At 44.4% G+C, this 23175-nt stretch overlaps 1 protein-coding gene and 1 pseudogene across 9 annotated transcripts in view; both read left to right on the top strand.

Annotated features, from left to right (window-relative positions):
• DZIP1L (DAZ interacting zinc finger protein 1 like) overlaps positions 1-23175 on the top strand; it is a 53814-nt gene that overhangs the window by 11183 nt on the left and 19456 nt on the right. For 6 of the 9 annotated variants that reach the window (XM_055381209.2, XM_055381212.2, XM_055381210.2 and 3 more), the window contains 8 exons: positions 557-1138; positions 6779-6863; positions 9642-9763; positions 12079-12240; positions 16144-16272; positions 17628-17690; positions 20382-20522; positions 22865-22895. In XM_055381209.2, coding sequence (XP_055237184.2) covers positions 638-1138; positions 6779-6863; positions 9642-9763; positions 12079-12240; positions 16144-16272; positions 17628-17690; positions 20382-20522; positions 22865-22895 — 1234 coding nt within the window. In that variant the 5' untranslated portion in view covers positions 557-637. The remainder of the gene's footprint in view (positions 1-556; positions 1139-6778; positions 6864-9641; positions 9764-12078; positions 12241-16143; positions 16273-17627; positions 17691-20381; positions 20523-22864; positions 22896-23175) is intronic. The other 3 variants (XM_055381215.2, XM_063704239.1, XM_055381214.2) reach the window with 1 other exon arrangement.
• On the top strand, positions 1685-3901 carry LOC101144305 (keratin, type II cytoskeletal 8-like; annotated as a pseudogene).

Below are 23175 nucleotides of genomic sequence, written 5' to 3'. Positions count from 1 at the left end.
TAGTTCACTCGTGTTCCATTAGAATCCTGTAGTTATATGAGAAAGAGAAGACAGGGTAGACATTAGGAACCTTGGTCACCCACAGCAAGTTGTCGGACTTTATCCTGAGATAAAAATAGGGTTGCAGAAGGACCCATTTGTAAATTTGATAGTCACCTGCTGACAAAGGCCTTTGCCAGGCATTCCTGCAGTGGAGGTGGGCTTTGCAGAGGGGGCTCACTGAGGACCTGCTATGTGCCAGGCACTAGGCTGGGTGCTTCACTTGCCTCATTCCTCACCACAGGCCTGCACAGTGGGACCCATGTTCCTCCTTAGACACAGGAGGCTTAAAGATGTGCAGGGACTTGCCCAAGGCAGAGCATTCGAATCCACATCTGTGTGATTGCAAAGCCCATGTTTTCTTTCCACAGCTCTGGCCATGTCAGCACACACCATGAATGCTACAGCTGCTGCACAGACACCTCACTTTGCCCCGCTTAGGCCCTTGCTGGCCAGATATACAGTAGGTGCAGCCACACACACCTCACCTAACTTGGACTCTCTTCTTATTTTCCAGGCCTTCTCTCAGCTCCTTGGCCTACTGCCGTGGCCTTGGTGCCACCCTCCTCTGGTGGTCAGCTCAGGGCTTCCTCTGCCCATGCAGTCCCCAGCTGCCACTGCTGAGGGCCTCAGTGGCCCCCTCTTTGGGGCCTACACGTTCCCCACCTTCAAGTTTCAGCCTCGCCATGATAGCATGGACTGGAGACGCATTAGCACCCTGGATGTAGACCGCGTGGCCCGGGAACTGGATGTGGCCACTCTGCAGGAGAATATTGCTGGTATCACCTTCTGCAACTTGGACCGGGAGGTGTGCAGCCGCTGTGGGCAGCCTGTGGACCCGGCACTGCTCAAGGTGCTGCGCCTGGCGCAGCTCATCATTGAGTACCTGCTGCACTGCCAGGATTGCCTGAGTGCCAGCGTTGCCCAGCTGGAGGCACGGCTGCAGACCAGCCTGGGCCAGCAGCAGCGTGGTCAGCAGGAGCTGGGACGCCAGGCTGACGAGCTCAAGGGTGTGCGGGAGGAGAGCCGCCGGCGTCGCAAGATGATCAGCACCCTGCAGCAGCTGCTAATGCAGACAGGCACCCACAGCTACCACACGGTGAGGAATCTCCACCAGGCAGGGAGAGTGGGAGGGCTGTGTGCCCCAGCCACTGGGGCAACTGTTGCCACTGGGCAGTACTGCTGGGACCACAAGGCTGCTGGGGGGCTGTTCTCACTGGTTAGGAGCAGATTTCAGAGATGCTGCTCATGGCCAGAGAGCCTGGGGGTGTCTCATTAGGTTCTACAGTGTGTGTGTGTGTGTGTGTGTGTATGTGTGTAGATTGTACATGTGTGGGAGGTGTGCGTGTTTATGGAGAGGGTACATGTTTAGTGTATGTATATGCATGAATGTATGGAGAGTGTGTGTGTTTGTAAATGATGTGAACATGTGTGTGTGTTTAATGTGTGTGTGTGTGTGTGTGAATACTTGAAGGGTAACTCTGTGTGTATGTAGGGTGTGTGGTGTGTAATGTGTGCTTGTACTATGTTATAAAGGATACAACTCTGCAGCATGTATAAAAAGGTGTATTAATAGTGTTTGTGACCAAGAAGCAGCTTCTCTGCTCCTTCTGGAATCTCCGCCTGGTTCAGCCCACCTGCCTCCACTCCTGCTTCCACCATGTTCATCAGGGTGACCCAGAAGTCCTACAGGGTGCCCACCTCTGGCCCCCAGGTCTTCAGCAGCTGCTCCTACATGAGTGGGCCCAGTGCCTGCATCAGCTCCTTGAGCTTCTCATGAGTGGGCAGCAGCAGCTTCCAGGGTGACCTGGGCGGAGGCTATGGTGGGGCCAGTGGCATGGGAGGCATCACTGCCATCACTGTCAACCAGAGCCTGCTGAGCCCCCTTAACCTGGAGGTGGACTCCAACATCCAGGCCATGTGCACCCAGGAGAAGGAGCAGATCAAGACCCTCAACAACAAGTTTGCCTCCTTCATAGACAAGGTATGGTTCCTGGAGCAGCAGAACAAGATGCTGGAGACCAACTGGAGCCTCCTGCAGCAGCAGAAGACGGCTCAGAGTTAACATGGACAACATGTTCAGAGCTACATCAACAACCTTAGGCAGCAGCTGGAGACTCTGGGCCAGGAGAAGCTGAAGCTGAAGGCAGAGCTTGGCAATATGCAGGCGCTGGGTGGAGGACTTCGAGAACAAGTATGAGGATGAGATCAATAAGCATACAGAGATGGAGAATAAATTTGCCTTCATCAAGAAAGATGTGGATGAAGCTTACATGAATAAGGTAGAGCTGGAGTCTTGCCTGGAAGGGCTGACTGAGGAGATCAACTTCCTCAGGCAGCTGTATGAAGAGGAGATCTGGGAGCTGCAGTCCCAGATCTCGGACATGCCTGTGGTGCTGTCCATGGACAACAGTCACTCCCTGGACATGGACAGCATCATCGCTGAGGTCAAGGCACAGTACAAGGAGATCACCAACCGCAGCTGCGCTGAGGCTGAGAGCATGTACCAGATCAAGTACGAGGAGCTGCAGATGCTGGCTGGGAAGCACGGAGATGACCTGCAGCATACAAAGACTGAGATCTCTGAGATGAACCAGAACATCAGCCGGCTCCAGGCTGAGATTGAGGGCCTTAAAGGCCAGAGGGCATCGCAGATGCCGAGCAACGTGGGGAGCTGGCCATTAAGGATGCCAACGCCAAGCTGTCCGAGCTGGAGGCCGCCCTGCAGCGGGCCAAGCAGGACATGGAGCGGCAGCTGCGTGAGTATCAGGAGCTGATGAATGTCAAGCTGGCCCTGGACATCAAGATCGCCACCTATAGGAAGCTGCTGGAGGGCAAGGAAAGCCGGCTGGAGTCTGAGATGCAGAACACAAGTATCCATACAAAGACCACCAGCGGCTATGCAGGTGGTCTGAGCTCGGCCTATGGGGGCCTCGCAAGCCCTGGCCTCAGCTACGGCCTGGGCTCCAGCTTTGGCTCTGGCGCAGGCTCCAGCTCCTTCAGCCGCACCAGCTCCACCAGGGCCACTGTGGTTGTGAAGAAGATAGAGACTTGCGATGGGAAGCTGGTGTCCGAGTCCTCTGACGTCCTGCCCAAGTGAACAGCTGTGGCAGCCCCTCCCAGCCTGCCCCTCCTGCGGCTGCCCCAGAGCCCAGCGGGGGATGCTGCTGTGCAGGGTAGCACAGGGAACGGGAGACCCACCTGAGGCTCAGCCCTAGCCCTCAACCCACCTGCGGGGGAGTTTACTGCCTAGGGACCCCCCTTGCCCATGCCTCCAGCTACAAAACAATTCAGTTGCTTTTTTTTGGGTCCAGAATAAAATCTCAGCTATCTCTGCCAAAAAAAAAAAAATAGTTTTTGTGTGTGTGTGAATGAATGAAGGGTATATATGTGTGTAAGAGTGTGTGTTTGTACTTATGGAGAGTGTGTGTAAGGATGAGTATGTAGAAGAAGGATGTATATGTGTCTAAGGGTGTATTTATAGAGGGTGTGAGTGCGTGCATATTTATGTATGATGGAGGATTTGTATGTGTATGTAGAGGAGTGTGTTGTGTAAAGGTGTGTGTGAGGGGTTTGTGTGTGGATGTGTTGAATCTACGTGTGACAAGGGATTGGTGGAGCCAGGCCTATACTGGAATACTGACTCCATTATTCAACCAAGTGACAGTTCACTTCCCAAAGCAACATGGAGCGTTTGAATGTGTCTCCATGGAAGTATGGATTAGGGACATTTGCCCTTTAATAAAAATTGTCGTGGTGGCTAGGCCCTGTGCCAGGCTCTGAGGATGTGGGCACAAATCATGCTGGTTCAGGTTTTTAAGACATTCATAATTTGTGGATGGATGGGTTACCTATTTCTGCTTATAATACTTCTGACACCAAATGTGTGTTTTTCTTCCTCACACCAACCAATTCTCCAATGCCACCTGGGTGCCCTTCAATTCAATTCTGACACTATCTACCTGGAGTTAGCATCAGATCCCATGAGTTAAGGGATCAGTCCCACAAGACTGGCCCCACTTCAGATACCTGGGCCTCCTGTACTTCTGACTAACTGGCTACAAATTGAGGGTTCCCATAACTCCATCTTGAGGTTCAATAATTTGCTAGAATGGCTCACAGAACTCAGGAAGAAGACACTTTATTACTAGTTTATTATAAGGATAGAAGTCAGAACAGTCAAATGGAAGAGATGCACTTGAGGACAAGAGAGGACAAGGTATGGGAGAAGGGACTCGGAACTTCCCTGCCCTTTCTGGGTGTGCCATCTCCTAGCACCTTAGTGTTTACCAATCTGGAAATTCTCTAAATTCCATCATTTAGGGGTTTTATAAGATTCCACCAAGCATGCATAATTGATTAAATCATTGGCCATTGCTTAGTAGTCCAGCCCCTCTTCCCTCCTTGGAGGCTGGAGGGTGGGGCTGAAAGTTCCAACCCTCTACCCATGCCTTGGTCTTTCTGGTGACCAACCCCCATCCTGGGAGGATTACCTGAGCCCGGCATCTTTATCGTAATGAGAGCTGATGAGCCAAAAAAAAAAAAAAAAAGGATGGGGGTTGCTCACCAGAAAGTCATTTGCAGGGTGGGGCAGAAGGTGCCCAGCCACCAGTCCTTTCATTAGCATACAAAAAACACTGTCTTAGTAAGTTTAGTGTTGCAATAAAGGAATACCCGAAGCTGGATAATTTATAAAGAAAAGAGGTTATTTGACTCACAGTTCTGCTGGCTGGAAGGTTCAAGACTGGGCACCTGATGAGGGCCTCTGGCTGCTTTCACTCCTGGTGTAAGGTGAAGGGGAGCTGGCCTGTCCAGAGTTCATGGCAAGAGAGGAAGTAAGGGGAGAGGAACGCCAGGCTCTTTCTAACAACCGGCTCTGTCAAACTAATAAGAATGAGAACTCCCTCACCCCCAAGGGAGGGCATTAATCTGTATATGAGGGATCTGCCCCATGACCCAGATACCTCCCACTGGGCCCCACCTCTCAACACTGCCACACTGGAGATTAAATTTCAACATGAGATTTGGAAGGGACAAACATTCAAACAATAGTAGATGCTCTTATTACTCTGGAGATTCCAAGGATCTCAGAATCTCTAAGACCAAATATTATTACAAAAGGTGCTTTACTGCGCTTATCACTCTGAAGATTGTAAGTTAGGTGTGTCCAATCTTTTGGCTTCCTTGGGCCACATTGGAAGAAGAAGAATTGTCTTGGGCCACACATAAAATACACTAACATTAATGATAGCTGATGAGCTAAAAAAAAAAATTCTTAAAAAAATCTCATAATGTTTTAAGAAAGTTTACAAATTTGTGTTGGACTGCATTCAGAGCTGTTCTGGGCCACATGTGGCCTATTGGCTGCAGGTTGAACCAGCTTGTTGTAAGTGTTTTAGGACCTCCTTGCCAGAAACTAGGAAGGAACAAAGACCAAATATACATTCTTTTTTTTTTTTTGAGACAGGGTCTCACTCTGTCATCCAGGCTGCAGTCTGATCATGGCTCACCACAGCCTTAACCTCCCAGGCTCAGGTGATCCTCCCACCTCAGCCTCCTGAGTAGTTAGGACTACAGTCACCTACCACCATGTTTGTCTAATTTTTTTAGAGACAGGGTTTCTCCAGGTTGCCCAGGCTGGTCTCGAACTCCTGGGCTCAAGTGATCCGCCCACCTCAGCCTCCCAAAGTTCTAGGATTTTAAGTGTGAGCCACTGTGCCCAGCCTACATTCTTATTGTATCACAATATCACAGTGGGACAGAAGGAATTGTTATGATATATTATTAATTGATAACAAATTGATATAATTGATAGGATGTTTATGATTAAAAGGGTCAGAACCCTTTTAGTAGTAAGTCCTGTGGACACACCTGGTTGCTAGGAAGGTTGGGACATAGAGTGTTTATTCTCATTGGCCACAGACTTACTATTACGAAGGAAGAAAGGGAAAATGGGTATTGGGGGACAACTGGCATTTCCTGTCACAATTGTCTGCAAAGATAGCAAATAATCTGCCTATGGATTAACTAACAATGGCAGCCTCCAAAGCTGTGTTGAGAAGAATTCTGAAATTTTACAGTGAGAAGACGATGTGATAGATTGCTTATGTCTAAAATGTCTTAGGAGAGGGATGTGGAATTACAGATGCTGTTTATTTGCTAACCTCTGCCTCTGGTGTTTCTCCACCCTGGGATGGGACCTAGACATTGGCATATTTTAAAAACTTTTTATTATGGAAAATTTCAAACATGTACAATAGTAGAGAGAATAATATAACGAACCTTTATCCACACACTGACAGTATCAACCCATGGGCAGTGTTGTTGCATCTCTTCTGCTGCCCACTTTCCCCCACTTCTGGATTATTTTGAGGCATATTAGTAATATGATTTTATTTGTAGTATTTCAATGTCTCTATTTGTATCTCTAAATGAGAAAGACTCTGACTTTTAAACACAGACAACCACCATCATCACACTCTGAAAAAGCAACAGAAATTCCTTAGTATCATCAAATATCCAGTGTTGACAGTTTCCCGGGACACTGGTAGTATTTTAAAGCTCCGGTGATCCTAGTGGGCAGCATGGGCTGACATCATTGCCTTGCTCAGTAAATTAAATTCTTTATTTCTGAAGCAGCCCAGGGGTCCCAAGGGGATGGGGGCTTTGATATAGGGAAAATCCCAGGCTGACTCAGGTGACCTAATCTTGTACTCCCCATTGCTTCCTCTCTGTATAGTGCCACCTGTGTGACAAGACATTCATGAATGCCACCTTTCTCCGGGGCCACATCCAGCGCAGGCATGCAGGCGTAGCAGAAGGTGGTGAGTCCAGACAGCAGCCCGGGCCCCTTCTGGGACTGTGGAAAGGGCTGGGGCTGGTATTCAGTGGGTGGTGACCACCTATAGCACCCAAAACTGCTCTCAGAACCTCACTGTCCAATTGGGGATGGGATGATCCCACCATCCACCACCGGGGGAGCCCACATGGGTTGGAAGGGTTTCTGACCCCACGTGTAAAGAAGGGCTGGGAGTCAGACAGGTAGATTTCACTCTTAGCTCTGTCGCTATTTATTATGTAACCTCGGTCCATGCTTTCCCCTTTGTGTCTCAGTGGCCTTCACTGTGAATGGGGCAGTCAGATGGAGTGACTTTGAAGGGCTCTTACCTTCCAGCCTTCTGCGAATCTGCAGTTCCCTGATGCCAGCCACGAATAAGCCTAAATGGGGTGAATGGGCAGTCAGACCAGTTCTTTGACTTTTCTACATACTTGAGCTTATCATGATCTAATCACTTTAATTTTACAATTTCAGATTCCAAAATGAGGAGCAAGGCTGTATGTTTTCCCCATAAAGAGATTTGCATATTTTACATTCACTTTTCTTTTCTTTTCTTTTTTTTTTTTGAGACAGCGTCTCACTCTGTCACCCAGGGTGGAGTGCAGTGGCTTGATCTCGGCTCCATTGCAGCCTCCACCTCCCGGGCTCAAGCAATCCCTGTACCTCAGCCTCCTGAGTAGCTGGGACTACAGGCACGCACCACCATACCTGGCTAATTTTAAAAATTTTTCGTAGAGGTGAGGTCTCACTGTGTTGGCCAGTCTGGTCTCAAATTCCTGGGCTCAAGTGATCTGCCTGCTTTGGCCTCCCAAAGTGCTGAGATTACAGGCATGAGCCACTGCACTCAACCTATATTCACTTTTTGAGGTTCAACAAGAAATATTTGTTAAAGCACAAAATATAGATGTAAAAATGCCATTAAGTAAAACTTTTCCTCCTATTTTCCATCATTCAAATTCTCTTTTCATAAAAAAAAAAGTACCACTTACCTAAAACTATGTATTTAGTGTATATCTAATTCTTTTTAGTTCTGCATTGGAGGCTAAGGAAAAATAAATTTTCCATGCCTTAAATTTTTTTTGAATAAAAATATGTCTCTGGTATAGAAAATTTAAATATAGGAAAGTAGAAAAGAGAAAATAAAAACCATGGATGGGTATCACCAGCAGTTAATATTTTGGTGTATTCTCTGTCATTTTTTTTCTGTAGACATATATAATCATATAATGTGCGCTTTGACTATTGCTTATTTTCATTTAAGAATATGTCTTATTTTCCAATGTCATTAAATTATCTTTGAAAATGTGATTTTTTAATGGCTGAATAGTATTTCATTAAGTGGCTGTCATAATTTATTTCACAATTTCCTCCTGTTGAATATATGGCTTACCCCAACATTTATTTATTATAAATCACATGATGATTGATATTCTTGTATGTAGATCTTTGAGCATATGTCTTATTTCCTTAATGTAAAGTGCTGTAAGGAGAGAGAAATGTGTTCTTAAGATCACTTTTGCTATATTAATGGTCATGGCCTCTTTATTCACAGGCAGCTGACTTCCCAGATGCCCAGCTCTCCTATTCCACAGTCGCCTCAAATCATGTTATTAAACCAAATTAATTTCTACTGCAACTAAAAATTGTTTGTAAAATGTCCAACCTGAGAAAAGCCACATCTCTTTTCAAAGAAAAGGCTTAGAATTTTAATAACAGTATGATTTATCTAGTAAGCACTAAATATGCTTTAAAAAGTAACAAATGTTCAAGAATAATTGTATTCTTTTTTGACCCTTAACTCTTGCTTTATCATCAGTATGTGGTTTAGTTAGGATGTTTTTTATAATTCATTCTGAATCTTTTTGTTCACTTAAAAAATTTAAAGTATACACTTAAAGGAGCTTTGGTTCTTTATAATACATGCTGCTTTTTTTTCCATTTGAAATTTATTTATTTATTTATTGAGACAGAGTCTCGCTCTGTCTCCCAGGCTGGAGTGCAGTGGTGCGATCTCGGCTCACTGCAACCTCCGCCTCCTGGGTTCAAGCGATTCTTTTGCCTCAGCCTCCTGAGTAGCTGGGGTTATAGGCACCCGCCACCACACCCAGCTAATTTTTTTTGTATTTTTAGTAGAGACGGGGTTTCACCATATTGGTCAGGTTGGTCTCGAACTCCTGAGCTAGTGATCAGCCTGCCTTGGCCTCCCAAAGTGCTGGGATTACAGGCAGGAGCCACTGCACCCGGCCTGAAATTTATAACTATACACTTATATTATTGAAAAAAGTGAACTTAAAACTACAGTGATTTTTATTACTTTAAAATTCTCTCTGATTACTGTCAGGATACATGGATATGTTCTTTGTATTGATAATTGGTGTACATGCTATTTGATATTCTGCTTCTGTTACTATAGTAATTTTAAATTTCTATTTCCATGTGTCAGTACTGTCAAAATACTTATTTTAAGTGACAGTACAATAATAATTCACATTTTTTGAGCTGTCGTGCCAGACACTATGCTAAGCACTTTGCATTCTCACATTTCATCCTCACAGCAGCCCTCTGAGTTAGGTGCTATTGTTATCTCTATTTTCCAGTTTGGGGAAACAGAGGGACAGGGAGGTTATGTTGTTTGCCCAATGTCAGCGTACTAAGTAGCGAAGTTGGTTTGAGACCGAAGTATGGCTGATTGAGAAGGTGAGAAACTACACTCGCTTGATTTTTGGACTTAAACTGGTCACCTGTCTTTGCATGGACCCCACAGGAAAACAGAAGAAACAGGAACAGCCAGTGGAAGAGGTGTTAGAAGAGCTACAGGCCAAGCTAAAGTGGACCCAAGGGGAGCTGGAAGCCCAGAGGGAGGTGGAGAGGCAGCGGCAGCTCCAGGTGGGCAGGGAGAGAAAACATCAGGGAGACTTGGGTCATGGACTACCCAGGAGACCCTTGATGCACATGAATCCCACAGGGCAAAAATTCCAGCTAGTTTCCCAGAGCTGGGAGTCAGAGCTGGGATAGTGCCTTCTTGGACATGGCAAATGATTTTAGGTAGCCTGAAAAGGAAAATTGAATTGTTTTTGCCAGACTTATGTGGACGAAAGTAGAGCAGAGAGATGCAGTTTCCTGCATTAGTCAGCACCCTCTGAGGACATTTGAACCTGAATTTTAGCTTCGTACACAATGCTGTTAGTTAACTTTTTGAGGACAAAGACTGGGTTTGATTCTGAAAGCTCCAGAACCCAGCCCAGAGAAAATGCTCAGTATATGTTTGCAGAATGAAAATACATGAAGTTGCCCTGCTCATCCCTTCATTATTCATCCCCTCAGCATGCATTTATTGAGCACCAGCTGCATAGTTGGTATTGTGACAAATACAGGCATACTTCTTTTTTTGTGTGTTTTGTGTGCTTCACAGACATTGTATTGTTTGCACATTGAAGGTTTGTGCCAACCCTGTGTTGAGCAAGTTTATCAGCATCATTTTCCAACAGCATGTGCTCACTTCATGTCTATGTATCACATTTTGGTAATTCTCACAATATTTCAAACTTTTTCATTATTATTATATCTGTTATGGTGATCTGTGATCAATGATCTTTGATGTTACTATTGTAATTGTTTTGGGGTGCCACAAACTATCCATACAAGATGGCAAACTTAAACATCTCTCACTTTAAATCAAAAGGTAGAAATGATTAAGTTTAGTGACGAAGGCATGTCGAAAGCTGAGATGGGCTGAGAGGCAGGCCTCTTGTGCCAAACAGCCAAGTTATGAATACAAAGGAAATTTGAAGGAAATTGAAAGCACTACTCCACTGACCACACAAATGATAAGAAAGTGAAACAGCCTTATTACTGAGATGGAGAAAGTTTTAGTGGTCTGGATAGAAGATCAAACCAGCCACAAAATTCCCTTAAGCCAAAGCCTAATCCAAAGCAAGGACCTAACTCTCTTCACTTCTATGAAGGCTAAGAGAAGTGAAGAAGCTGCAGAAGAACAGTTGAAAGCTAAAAGAGATTGGTTCATAGGTTTAAGGAAAGAAGCCATCTCCATAACAATGAAAGTGCAATGTGAAGCAGCAAGTGCTAATGTAGAAGCTGCAGCAAGTTATCTTGAAGATCTAGCTAAGATAATTGATGAAGGTGACTATACTTAACAGATTTTCAGTGTAGAAAAAACAACCTTCTATAGGAATAAGCCATCTAGAACTTTTATAGCCTGGCTTCACAGTTTCAAAGAACAGGATGATTCTCTTTTTAGGGTCTAATACAGCTGGTGGCTTTAAGTTGAAGCCAATGCTCATTTGCCACTGTGAAAATTCTAGGGCCCTTAAGAATTATGCTAGCTCTACTCTACCTGTGCTCTAAAAATGGAACAAGAAAGTCCGGATGACAGCACAGCTATGGTTTACTGAATATTTTAAGCCCACTGTTGAGATCTACTGCTAAAAAAAATATTCTTTTCAAAATAATTACTGCTCATTGACAATGTTCCCCGTCACCTAAAAGCTCTGGTGGAGATGTACAAGGAGATTTGTGTTGTTTTCAAGCCTGTTAACACAATATCCATTCTGCAGCCCATGAATCAAGGAGTAATTTTGACTTCCAAGTTTTATTACTTAAGAAATACATTTTGTAAGGTTATAGCTGTCATAGATAGTGATTCCTCTGATGGATCTGAGCAAAGTAAATTGAAAACCTTTTGGAAAGGATTTGCCATTCTGGATGCCATTAAGAAAATGTGATTCTTTGGAGGAGGTCAAAATATTAACATTAACAGGAGTTTGGATGAAATTGATTCTAGCCATCGTGGATGACTTTGAGGGATTCAAGACTTCAGTGGAGGAAGCCACTGCAGATGTGGTGGAAATAGCAAGAGAACTAGACTTAGAAGTGGAGCCTGAAGATGGGACTGAATTGCTGCAACCTCATGATAAAACTAATGGTTGAGTAGTTGCTTCTTATGGATGAGCAAATAAAGTAGTTTCTTGAGAAGGAATCTTCTACTTCTGAAGATGCTTAGAAGTAGTAGACTTAGTAGGCTTAGACTGGTCCTCCCAAGTCCAAACAATGGGAACTGTGGGATGAATGCTCTTTGGGTCTCCATAGTGACTTGCATAGACAAGGAGGCCTAAGTAGGTTCTTAGTAAATATTTGCTGTAATGTGGAATTAATCATCATATTGTTCTTGCTCTTCTTTTTAGGAAGCAGAGCTCATTCATCAGAGGGAAATAGAAGCTAAGAAAGAATTTGATAAATGGAAAGAACAAGAGTGGACCAAACTTTATGGGGAAATAGATAAACTAAAAAAATTATTTTGGGATGAATTTAAAAATGTCGCCAAGCAGAACTCTACACTAGAAGAGGTACCCAACATAAAAGGCTTTTTAAAGTTTCTTTGTTGGAAATCTCCTTATTCTCAAAATTTATTTCTTAGTTTGTACTGGTTTTATTTCATCTGCTGTTGGAAGCTAAAACACTGTGAGGCCAGTTATCAGAGGCCTGATATTAGAGGCCCAGATTTCAGACGCCTTGGGGTTGAATCACTGCTGTGTCACATTCTGGCTGTGAGACCTTGAATGAGTTAGTTAACCTCGTCATGCCTCAGTTTTATTTCTGTAAGATAGGCTGCTGAGAGGGTTAAATTAGTACATATACAGTATGTAACATTATCCAGCATATAGTAATGTATCAGTAGTGTATCTGGTATATAGTAATATCTCTAGGTATTATTCTTATTTTTGCGAAGGGCTTTCATCACTGGACAAGAAATGGGGCAAAATTTAAATGAATGCATTTTTCTCCCAACAAATATTCCCTGAATACTGGTTACATGCCAGACATTCTGTTGGGGTCTTCAGAGGTCACACATAATACCTAACATTTATGACTGTATTTACTATTTTCCAGCCCCCATGCAGTATACTTTATATATACTAACTTTTATTCTTCATAGCAATCAACCATAACATTCTCAGAATGGGTGCATCACTGGTTTAGTACTTTCTTTTTAAAGTTTTTTTTTAAAAAAGCTATTTTATTTCTTTCTCTCTCTCTTTCTCTCTCCCTCTCCTTCCTTCCTTCCTCCCTCCCTCTCTCCCTCCCTTCCTTTCTTCCTTCCTCCCTCCCTCACTCCCCCCACCTTCCTTTCTTGCTCTCACTCTCTCACTGTGTCGCCCAGGCTGGAGTGCAGTGGCGTGGTGTTGGCTCACCGCAACCTCCGTCTCCTGGGTTCAAGTGATTCTCGTGCCTCAGCCTCCGGAGTAGCTGGGATTACAGGCGTGTGCCACCGTTCCTGGCTAATTTTTGTATTTTTTGTAGAGACGGGGTTTCACCATGTTGATCAGGCTTGTCTCGAACTTCTGACCTCAAGTGATCCACCCACCTCAGCCTCCCAAAGTGCTGGGATTTACAGGCATGAGCCACTGCGCCCGGCCGTCATTCTTTCTTTATAGGTGAAGAAATTGAGGCCATATAACTTACCCAAGGTCACTTAGCTAAGAAGAGATGGAGCTGGGATTTGAACCCAGCTCTTTAATTTCCAAAGGTCCTATTCTTCTACTGGATATACTAACAAGTTTATGCAGGATAACCTTATTAAAGTTATCCCTGGGCTGGGTGCAGTGGCTCACACCTGTAATCCCAGCACTTTGGGAGGCCAAGGTGGGTGGTTCAGCATGACCAACATGGCGAAACCCTGTCTGTACTAAAAATACAAAAATTAGCTGGGTGTGGTGGCAGGTGCCTATAATCCCAGCTGCTTGGGAGGCTGAGGTAGGAGAATCACTTGAACCCAGGAGGTGGAGGTTGCAGTGAACTGAGATCACACCACTGCACCCCAGCCTGGGTGACAGAGTGAGACTCCTTATCAAAAAAAAAAAAGTTATCCCTTGACCATATCTTCCCATATAAACCTGTATGACTAAAACTGTATCAAGGAAAAATATTTTTTAAATGTATTTATCTCTCATTGGTCCTCCTAGATCAAGGAGAATCTTGTTTTTGAAAATGAACTGTCTAATAGCGTTTTTCACAATCGTTCCACGTTTTACCTAAAGAAGCACCTAGGCAAATTTTTTTCAAAAGGAAATTGTCATATGCCTGGAGTCTTGGGTGCTCCATCATCCCTCTCTGAGATGGAAAGCCAAAGGTGGAAGGTGGAGGGGTTGAAACGAGAACTCTGTGTGCACTGGGGTGGGGATGGGGGCTCCCTAAAATGACGCAAGCCCTTCCATCCAAAATGCTTCCCAGCTGGGCCAGGGATGATTGTGGAAGAGAAGAGCTGCTCCACTATTGACCTCATGCTCCTAATATACAGCTCCACACCCATCCTTCCCAAGTGCATGCAAACATCTCCTGACCCCCACACTTCCCAGACACAGTGCTAGCTGACTAGACGTTTGATAAATAGGTATTGATAGGAATTTGAAGTTGTTCAGAAACCGCCTCTTCAAGGGTCAAAGGGTTACTTTTGGTCAGAAAATTATGAGTTTTGGTGAATGAGGACATAATCCTTACCATCCATGATATCCTTTTTAACTTGGATCATGTTCTCCTAAACTGGAACATGCTATCTTTTTTTTAATTTTTAATTTTATTTATTTATTTATTTATTTATTTATTTATTTTTTTTTTTTAAGACAGATTCTCACCCTGTTGCTCAGGCTCGAGTGCAGTGGCACAATCACGGCTCACTGCAGCCTTGACCTCCCAGGCTCAAGTGATCCTCCTTCAGCCTCCTGAGTAGCTGTGACTATAGGCACGTGTCACCACACCCAGCTAATTTTTGTATTTTTTGTAGAGATGGGGTTTCGCCATCTTACCCAGCCTGGCCTCCTGGGCTCAAGTGATCTGTCCACCCCAGCCTCCCAATGTGCTGGGATGACAGGCTTGAGTCACTGCGCTTGGCCCATCTTACTCTTTTTTAAAAACCTTTCCCCTATAGGATTACTTATATTGTGTTTGTATGTTTGTGTGTCTCACCCTGTCTCCTTTCAATATTTTATTGTTTTACTTTTATTAAAGTATAGGAATCAAACTGGATACCAAATTCTCAGTGTAGTTGGGTAGTCATTTTGTTAATTTATTTTTAAAAAATTTTAAGGGTAAAAACCAGCAAGATTCCATTTAGAATGATTGTAAAAAAAACACTGTAAGATGTCCATTTTCAAAATGCAAAAAATGATTCTCCCTGATATTAGGAAAGCCAATGAAAACTATATGTATATTGAAAATATTTTTTCCTCAAAACTTTTTCCCTGATACAGAAGTCTGAGAGCTTACTTTGGCTACATTACCTGACTAAAGAGAGAACTTTAGATTAGACCTGGGGTAAATTGAGATGCCAAAGGAGTGTCTAGCTAAATGGAAATACCACGAAGGTTTGTAATGCCAAGAAAGTCAGCTCTGTGGTGTGTCATAAGCAGCATATGGAAACCAGGAATGACACATTAGAACCCGGGAGTTGTGCATACATCTGATCAAGCATTTGACTCTGAAAATATTCAGGGAGTTTAGAAATTGTTAACCTTTGGAACCAGTATTGTTTAGCAATAGTTGAGAAGTGTTAGCAAGAATGATACCAAGTTAAACTTAGGCACTTGGAGTTACTTCCTTAAAGCCTTAATAGGGCTTATGAGTTTTATACAGTCATACAGATAGAAATATGTTGCTTTTCTTACTACGACAGTCATATATTATAAGAAATAATCAAAGGTGGGTGGAAAGGCATCCTCTCTTTGATCCAATTTTCTGTACCTTTTCCTTCAGGTCACACACACTGCTAGCCCAGGAATCACCAGGTATTGATGACTCTACTTCAAGCTGTGCAAAGCCCTTTCTGGAGACAGCCAGGATGTTTTGTAGGGAGAGAGGCAGGAGTCCTCAGGGAGAGGCCTGGGGTGAGACCCTCCCATAGGCTCTAAGAGTCTCATTCTCATCAGTGTATTCCAGACTGAGAAAGAAATGGGGCAGCAGTCAGGAGAGCTCGGGATTTTGAGTATAGCAGAATTTAAGTGAAATGGAAACTACACTCTTTAATTTGTTCTTCCATGGAATTGCTTTTTCTATGCAAGGGCTGAGCCCCCAGGAGAGCCCTTGTGAAGGGAATGCTGATTTGTGTGAATATCTGTAGGCGAGTAGGTATCTAGTGAGGATGAGTTGGGAGGATGAGTTGGGTAAGGCCTGCCCCTCTGACACTGTTCTGGGTATAAAAGACAACATCATGATGAGATCTTCATCTGAATAAAACTATGCCCTGGCCTTTTCAGAAACTGCGGGCACTGCAGTCCCACAGTGTGGTGGAGTCCAACCTGGGATCACTGCGAGATGAGGAGTCAGAGGAGTGGCTCTGGCAGGCACGGGAGCTTCAGGCCCTGAGAGAGAAGACAGAAATTCAGGTGAGCTGATGCTCCATGCCTTTCTTCCCAGAGGAAGCCAAGAGCCATCTTCTCTTCCAATATATTCTCTCATTTATGAATGTAGAGAAGTTGAAGGACATCAAAGTTCTATATTTTCAGACCTTCTGCCAGTACATGAAAGCATAGAATAGGGTTCTCAGGTGAGGCTGGTGGTATGTGTGCAATGTCAGATTTGCCTAAGATCTTTTAAAAAATACATACAACTCTGTCTCTTATTTGGCACCTTTGCCCTATTCTGATTCTAACCCAGTTGGAAACAACTCTTAGAAACTGTGACAGTCTCTTGGGTTTGAAGATATTTGGGATGCATCCATTGTTGTAATGGTAGTTGTTTAGCAACCAGCTCTCTGGAATTAAAAAAGCTTTAATTTGTAGCATTTGCCAATTTCTGTGGTGTAAATACTCCCAGCATGGCCGATTTCCTGCTATCAATGTGAGGTCGCTGAATGGAGCCAGGAAGACTTGTGCACAGTCTGCTCTCACCAGCTGGTAGAAGGTGGCTCTGGCCACCCCTGGATGAATTTTACTGCAGTCTGGTTATAAAATGGTCTGTATCACTGATAATTCCATGGCAAAGAAGGGTAGTTGGTACAGGTGTTAAATCATGTTGTGCTTATCTTTCTGCTGTCCAAGATTCTTGAGAAAAAATGTAAAGTCTAGCTAACAATCAGCAGTAAGGTGTTTCTGCCGATTGATGTTTGACAGATTTCACATTATAAAGAGGCCATTCTTTTCCTGAGAACTCTTTTCACATTCTTTGCCTACTTTTCTATTATTGATGTTTCCCCTATCAATTTGTGAGTTTGTATAATGTATGGAAATTAACTCAGCCCTTTGTTGTTCTAGTTGTGGTTATTTTCCCCAGTATTCTGTTGGTCCTTCAATTTTGTGTATTATGGTTTGGCCATATAACAAATAATTAATGTTTATGTAGTCAAAATTATCCAATTATTCATATTTTCTTTATGGCCTTCCCCACTCTGAGATTTAAAAAGACAACATTCCTGTGTTTTCTTTTAGTACTTTTTGGCCTTATTTTTTGTGTTAAATCTTTGACCCACCTACAATTTATTTTGCTTTAAGATGTGTAATAAGGATCCAACTTCCTATTTTTTTTCAGGTAGCTAGCCATTTGTTCCAACACCATCAGTCAATAATCCATCTCCCTCCCCTCATACTTAGTTTCTATGTATTTCCATCTTTGTCTGGATTTTCTATTCTATTCCACTACTCTGTCTGCCTACCCATGAGCCAGTACTTTTAACTTCCTGTAGCTTTATAACATGTTTTAATACCTGCAAGGGCCCATTTGATAAGCTTTTAATCTTTTTCAGAAAACGGAGTGGAAAAGAAAAGTGAAGGAACTGCATGAAGAGCACATGGCTGAGAAGAAAGAGGTAGCTTTTGTTGGGTGATCTCGGGGAGCTTGGTTTCCTGTGACCTCCTCTCAGAATTCAGCATTCTCCACGCCCCCTCACCCACCATCTCCCCTATTTCACCTGGAACTGGTTGGCAGATGCTGCAGATATTGCTCCTGGCTACTGTCCCCATCAGTACACAGAAGGGGTGAGCTGTCCAGCCAGCAGCTTCCCTGTCCAGGAGCAGGGGCCTCCAGGCCTTCTCCTCTGAATCGAACACATCCTTTGTTCTGTGGTCTTCTTTGCAGTGACCCCTTTAGGCCCTCCAGGGAGGGTTGCTCGATAAACCTCAGATGAATCGCCTGGTTGTTTCACGTTTGGGCTCTTCTTTGAAATTCCCCCACCCTAAGAGAGAACCAGGCGGCTGTGGGCCTCAGTGATAGTTCAGCAGGAGTCCAAAGGGAAGGACTTAGATACTGAGAACAGTGAACAGGGAGCAACAGGCCTCAGGGCAGAGCAAACGGCTTCTGTAAAATTGTCCTGAGCAGGAGGCAAGTTGAGGAGGAAGCTGGTTCATAAGAGCCCCAGGTTCCACCTGCAAAAAGCTCAGAAGATGAAAAGGCTTAGATCAGTCTGGTCCATGGTAGAGCTCCTCACTCCAGTGTAGGGAAGCACGATCACTCACATGTGATGGTTTTATTTTATCTGAAGCATTTTCTTTTTTTTTTAAATTATTATGATTATACTTTAAGTTTTAGGGTACATGTGCACAATGTGCAGGTTAGTTACATATGTATACATGTGCCATGTTGGTGTGCTGTACCCATTAACTCGTCATTTAGCATTAGGTATATCTCCTAATGCTATCCCTCCCCCCTCCCCCCACCCCACAACAGTCCCCAGAGTGTGATGTTCCCCTTCCTGTGTCCATGTGTTCTCATTGTTCGATTCCCAACTATGAGTGAGAACATGCGGTGTTTGGTTTTTTGTCCTTGCGATAGTTTACTGAGAATGATGATTTCCAATTTCATCCATGTCCCTACAAAGGACATGAACTCATCCTTTTTTATGGCTGCATAGTATTCCATGGTATATATGTGCCACATTTTCTTAATCCAGTCTATCATTGTTGGACATTTGGGTTGGTTCCAAGTCTTTGCTATTGTGAATAGTGCCGCAATAAACATACGTGTGCATGTGTCTTTATAGCAGCATGATTTATAGTCCTTTGGGTATATACCCAGTAATGGGATGGCTGGGTCAAATGGTATTTCTAGTTCTGGATCCCTGAGGAATCGCCACACTGACTTCCACAATGGTTGAACTAGTTTACAGTCCCACCAACAGTGTAAAAGTGTTCCTATTTCTCCACATCCTCTCCAGCACCTGTTGTTTCCTGACTTTTTAATGATCACCATTCTAACTGGTGTGAGATGGTATCTCATTGTGGTTTTGATTTGCATTTCTCTGATGGCCAGTGATGCTGAGCATTTTTTCATGTGTCTTTTGGCTGCATAAATGTCTTCTTTTGAGAAGTGTCTGCTCATATCCTTTGCCTACTTTTTGATGGGGTTGTTTGTTTTTTTCTTGTAAATTTGTTTGAGTTCATTGTAGGTTCTGGATATTAGCCCTTTGTCAGATGAGTAGGTTGCGAAAATTTTTTCCCATTTTGTGGGTTGCCTGTTCACTCTGATGGTAGTTTCTTTTGCTATGCAGAAGATCTTGAGTTTAATTAGATCCCATTTGTCAATTTTGGCTTTTGTTGCCATTGCTTTTGGTGTTTTAGACATGAAGTCCTTGCCCATGCCTATGTCCTGAATGGTAATGCCTAGGTTTTCTTCTAGGGTTTTTATGGTTTTAGGTCTAACATTTAAGTCTTTAATCCATCTTGAATTAATTTTTGTATAAGGTGTAAGGAAGTGGAGGCATCACGCTACCTGACTTCAAACTATACTACAAGGCTACAGTAACCAAAACAGCATGGTACTGGTACCAAAACAGAGATATAGATCAATGGAACAGAACAGAGCCCTCAGAAATAATGCCACATATCTACAACTATCTGATCTTTGACAAACCTGAGAAAAACAAGCAATGGGGAAAGGATTCCCTATTTAATAAATGGTGCTGAAAAACTGGCTAGCCATATGTGGAAAGCTGAAACTGAAGCATTTTCAAATGGGAAATACATTCACATTCACGTTTCCTGTTCCAAAAACAGGAGAAATATATTAAGATACACTGAGTAGAGTCTCACTCCCACCTGTCCCCATCTACCTGTCTCCAACACCTACTGCTCAGGTGACTTTTATGGCTTTCTTTTGTATTCTTTTAAAGTTTCTTTATGCAAATATTAATAAATATTTTCACTTTATTTCTGCTATTACATCAGAAGTAGCATGTTAACTTGTTTTCTTCACCTCTTGTTTTCACCTAAAAACATCCATTTGATGATTTTCAAATGGTTTTAATTTATCTGACTGTTCTTCAATGGGTGGCTACACCTTTCTCTCCTGGTCTTAAAGGCATGCATTCCATTCTTACTTCTTCTCGGGCACAGCACAAAAATGTCCCCAGACTGGAAGGTAGTCTTGTTAGAAAGCCTGTCCAGGTCTCAAAATCCTTTACTGTGCTTGCCTGGCACTTGCCTATAGGTGCTGAGCCTGCAGACACCGGGCACTCAGATGTCCCTGCAGACATTTGACTGACCAGCCATCTTGTGCCCGCCAGCTACAGGAGGAGAACCAGAGGCTCCAGGCCTCCCTGTCTCAGGATCAGAAGAAGGCAGCTGCCCAGTCCCAGTGCCAGATCAGCGCCCTCCGTGCCCAGCTGCAGGAACAAGCTAGGATCATTGCCTCCCAGGAGGAGATGGTAGGTCTGCCCTTCCTTTCAGCCAGGCCTTGGTGTCCCTGGGCCTCTTTCCTGTGAGGATCTCCTTGGATTCTTCTGGGCTCATCAGTGCTAGTCTTACCACTCAGGCTCCTTAAGGAGAGAGAAGAGTCCTCTGGCATGAAGGGCACAAAATGATAAGGCTGTAGCTGCCTCCTTCCAGGCTGAAGATATGCCATCTCCTTAGGGGCTGCTGGCAGATGGGGCCACTCTAACAGGAGAGACCATATAAAATGCTCAGCACCTCACTGATACTTTGCTTATTACCTCATTTAAGCCTCACTACTATCCTTCAAGGTAGGCATCCCCTTCTCCCCATCTTCATTCGACAGATGGTGAAATACGCTGGAGAAGGGAAGTACCTCACTCAAGTCCTCATGGGGCACTCTGTAAGTGATGAGATTCAACTCCGGCCAGGCAGGAAGAACGCAAAGCTTGTGTTTTTTACACAGTATTCTTAGGCAGAATTCCTTAACCAGTACCTTTTTCATAAACGAACAGCCTCTGATGAGGTAAGAGATAAAGCAGTGTGATGAAAAGGCACTTACTTAGCACCTTTCTCCTAAAGCTGGCCCCTGTGACTCTTTACCTGTTGCTGACAATTCTCTGCCCAGTCGAGGCTGAGCTCCCCCTCCAGAGCCCCAGGTCTGTGGAAAATCTGTATCTTCCTCTGCTGCCACCCACCTCATGGACCGGGCTCCACACAGCTTCCCTGGGCTGAGCACCCACTGTTACTGTCTAGTCCTGGCCTCTTGTTCCTGCACCCCTTGCTATTTGTGCTTTCCCACACACCCAGCCACATTTCACCCAGGTGACATAATTATCCCACTGTCTTGCTACTTTTCAGTTTCCCCCCAAAACACTCAGCTCTGCACTAAGCTCTAGTCTGGAGGTTTCCTAAGGAGGAAACCACAGCAGAGTTTCCACAATGTTCCCTGCTGGCTGTAATGTCCTGTATGTTACTCAGAATTTGCAAATGATTCAGTTAGGAACCTACTGGCTAAAGATAACAGAATAGTCTAATAGGGGCTATTATTTTTATTTTCACAGCAAGAGAGGTGACAGTTGCTGGGCTTGGTTAGCAGAAGTAGTATGCCATTGTGAATCCAGACTGTGTTTTTCTTTTTACCGTCTTCAGTGTGATGACTTTTGTTTCCCGCTTCACTTTCATGTTGCAAGCAGACTACTGTAGCCCCAACCATACAACCATATTTGGCAGAAGAAGTTGATGAAAAGGTCCCTTCCCAAGACTTGTGCTTATCTATATTATTGGTCAAAGCTGTGTCACATGGGAAACTACAGCTGCAAAAAAGGCTGGGAAAGTAAACAACTAGTTTTGCGGTTTGGAGTAGAGGTAGGCAAAGGAGACAGCAGTGGGGAATGGACACTGGATGAGTCATATGTCAGCATGTGCCACTGCAGGTAATAAAAAGCAATCGAAGCTTAAGCAGAAGAGGGAGTTTGTCTAAGGGTAGATGGAGCATCTCACAGAGCTCACAGCAGGGAGCAGCTGAGTCTGGGAGTAAACTGAAACCAGAGACATGAATGTGGTCATCAGTTTTCCTTTTCTGTGTGTCTCTGTTCCTTTCTCTATAACTGCTTTATTTTTTCCTTTTACCCTGAAGATCAGCTTCTGCTGCTTATCTGTTTTATGTGGTAAAACAAATATACGAACCAAGAAAAACCACAAACAATTGGCTGCCAGCAGCTTTGACATCATTCATTACCAGTCCAGAGCTCTCTGCCTAAACTTGGATGTTGGGTCCGGCTGTGGTGTGAAGTCTCATTGTTCACCTGTGGCTGTCCTGCCTGCAGCCATGAAGGGGGAAGGAACAGGAACTTCTTGGAGCAGGGGGGTTGAGCAGACAGTTCAGTGAATGTCTACATCTGGCCTCTGGTCCAGGAATGTGTCTGACTCCTTCCTCCCAGGGAGTGCTCTGCTCAGATGCCCGCATTGTGGGAGGGAGCCTCTCCCTTGCCCTGGCTGTTTTCCATGAATTATACCAATAGGAACAACTGTGTGCCTGTCCCACTCTGTTTCTATGGGGCTCCTGCCCTTGAGCCATAATTCTTCTTTGAAGAGGGGACATTCTTGCCTCCCCACCTTGGAAAATGGAGCATGCTGCCATTCCCTTTCACACACGGACCCCAGAGATGTGTCAAGGGGCTGGGGTGGTGCATCTGAGCTCCTTCCAGTTCCCAACGTGAGGCATGGAATCTGTAGCCATCCCTTCCTCACTGTGCTAGGCAGACACACTGCTCAAAGCAGAGTTCTCACAACGTTCTCTGCTGGTTGTAACCCGCTGTATTCCACCTCTTTGCAGATCCAGTCCTTGTCTCTCAGGAAGGTGGAAGGTAAGTGTCTACACAGGGCAGTGTGTAGCAGTCTTGACTATTGTCTCTGGCTTTTCTCCCTCCTTTTCCCTCTCCCCCAGTCAATTCATGGGTGGTGGATTGGTGACAGCAGCCTGTGGACATGTAGTGTCAGGCTTCTGGGCCACACAGGCTGCAGCTCTGTTTGTGCTGAAGGCTTTCCATGCAGCTGGCAGGGCTTCTTGCCTGGCTTGCTCCTGTCTGTAAAGGGATGGAGGCAGTGGGGAGGAGCGTGGTTATGGGTGGAGTGGGGGCTCATGAG

This window comes from Gorilla gorilla, chromosome 2 (genome assembly GCF_029281585.2).
Source record: "Gorilla gorilla gorilla isolate KB3781 chromosome 2, NHGRI_mGorGor1-v2.1_pri, whole genome shotgun sequence".
NCBI lineage: Eukaryota > Metazoa > Chordata > Mammalia > Primates > Hominidae > Gorilla > Gorilla gorilla.
Note: the sequence above shows the minus strand (reverse complement) of the source record. Positions and strands in the feature narration are given on the sequence as shown.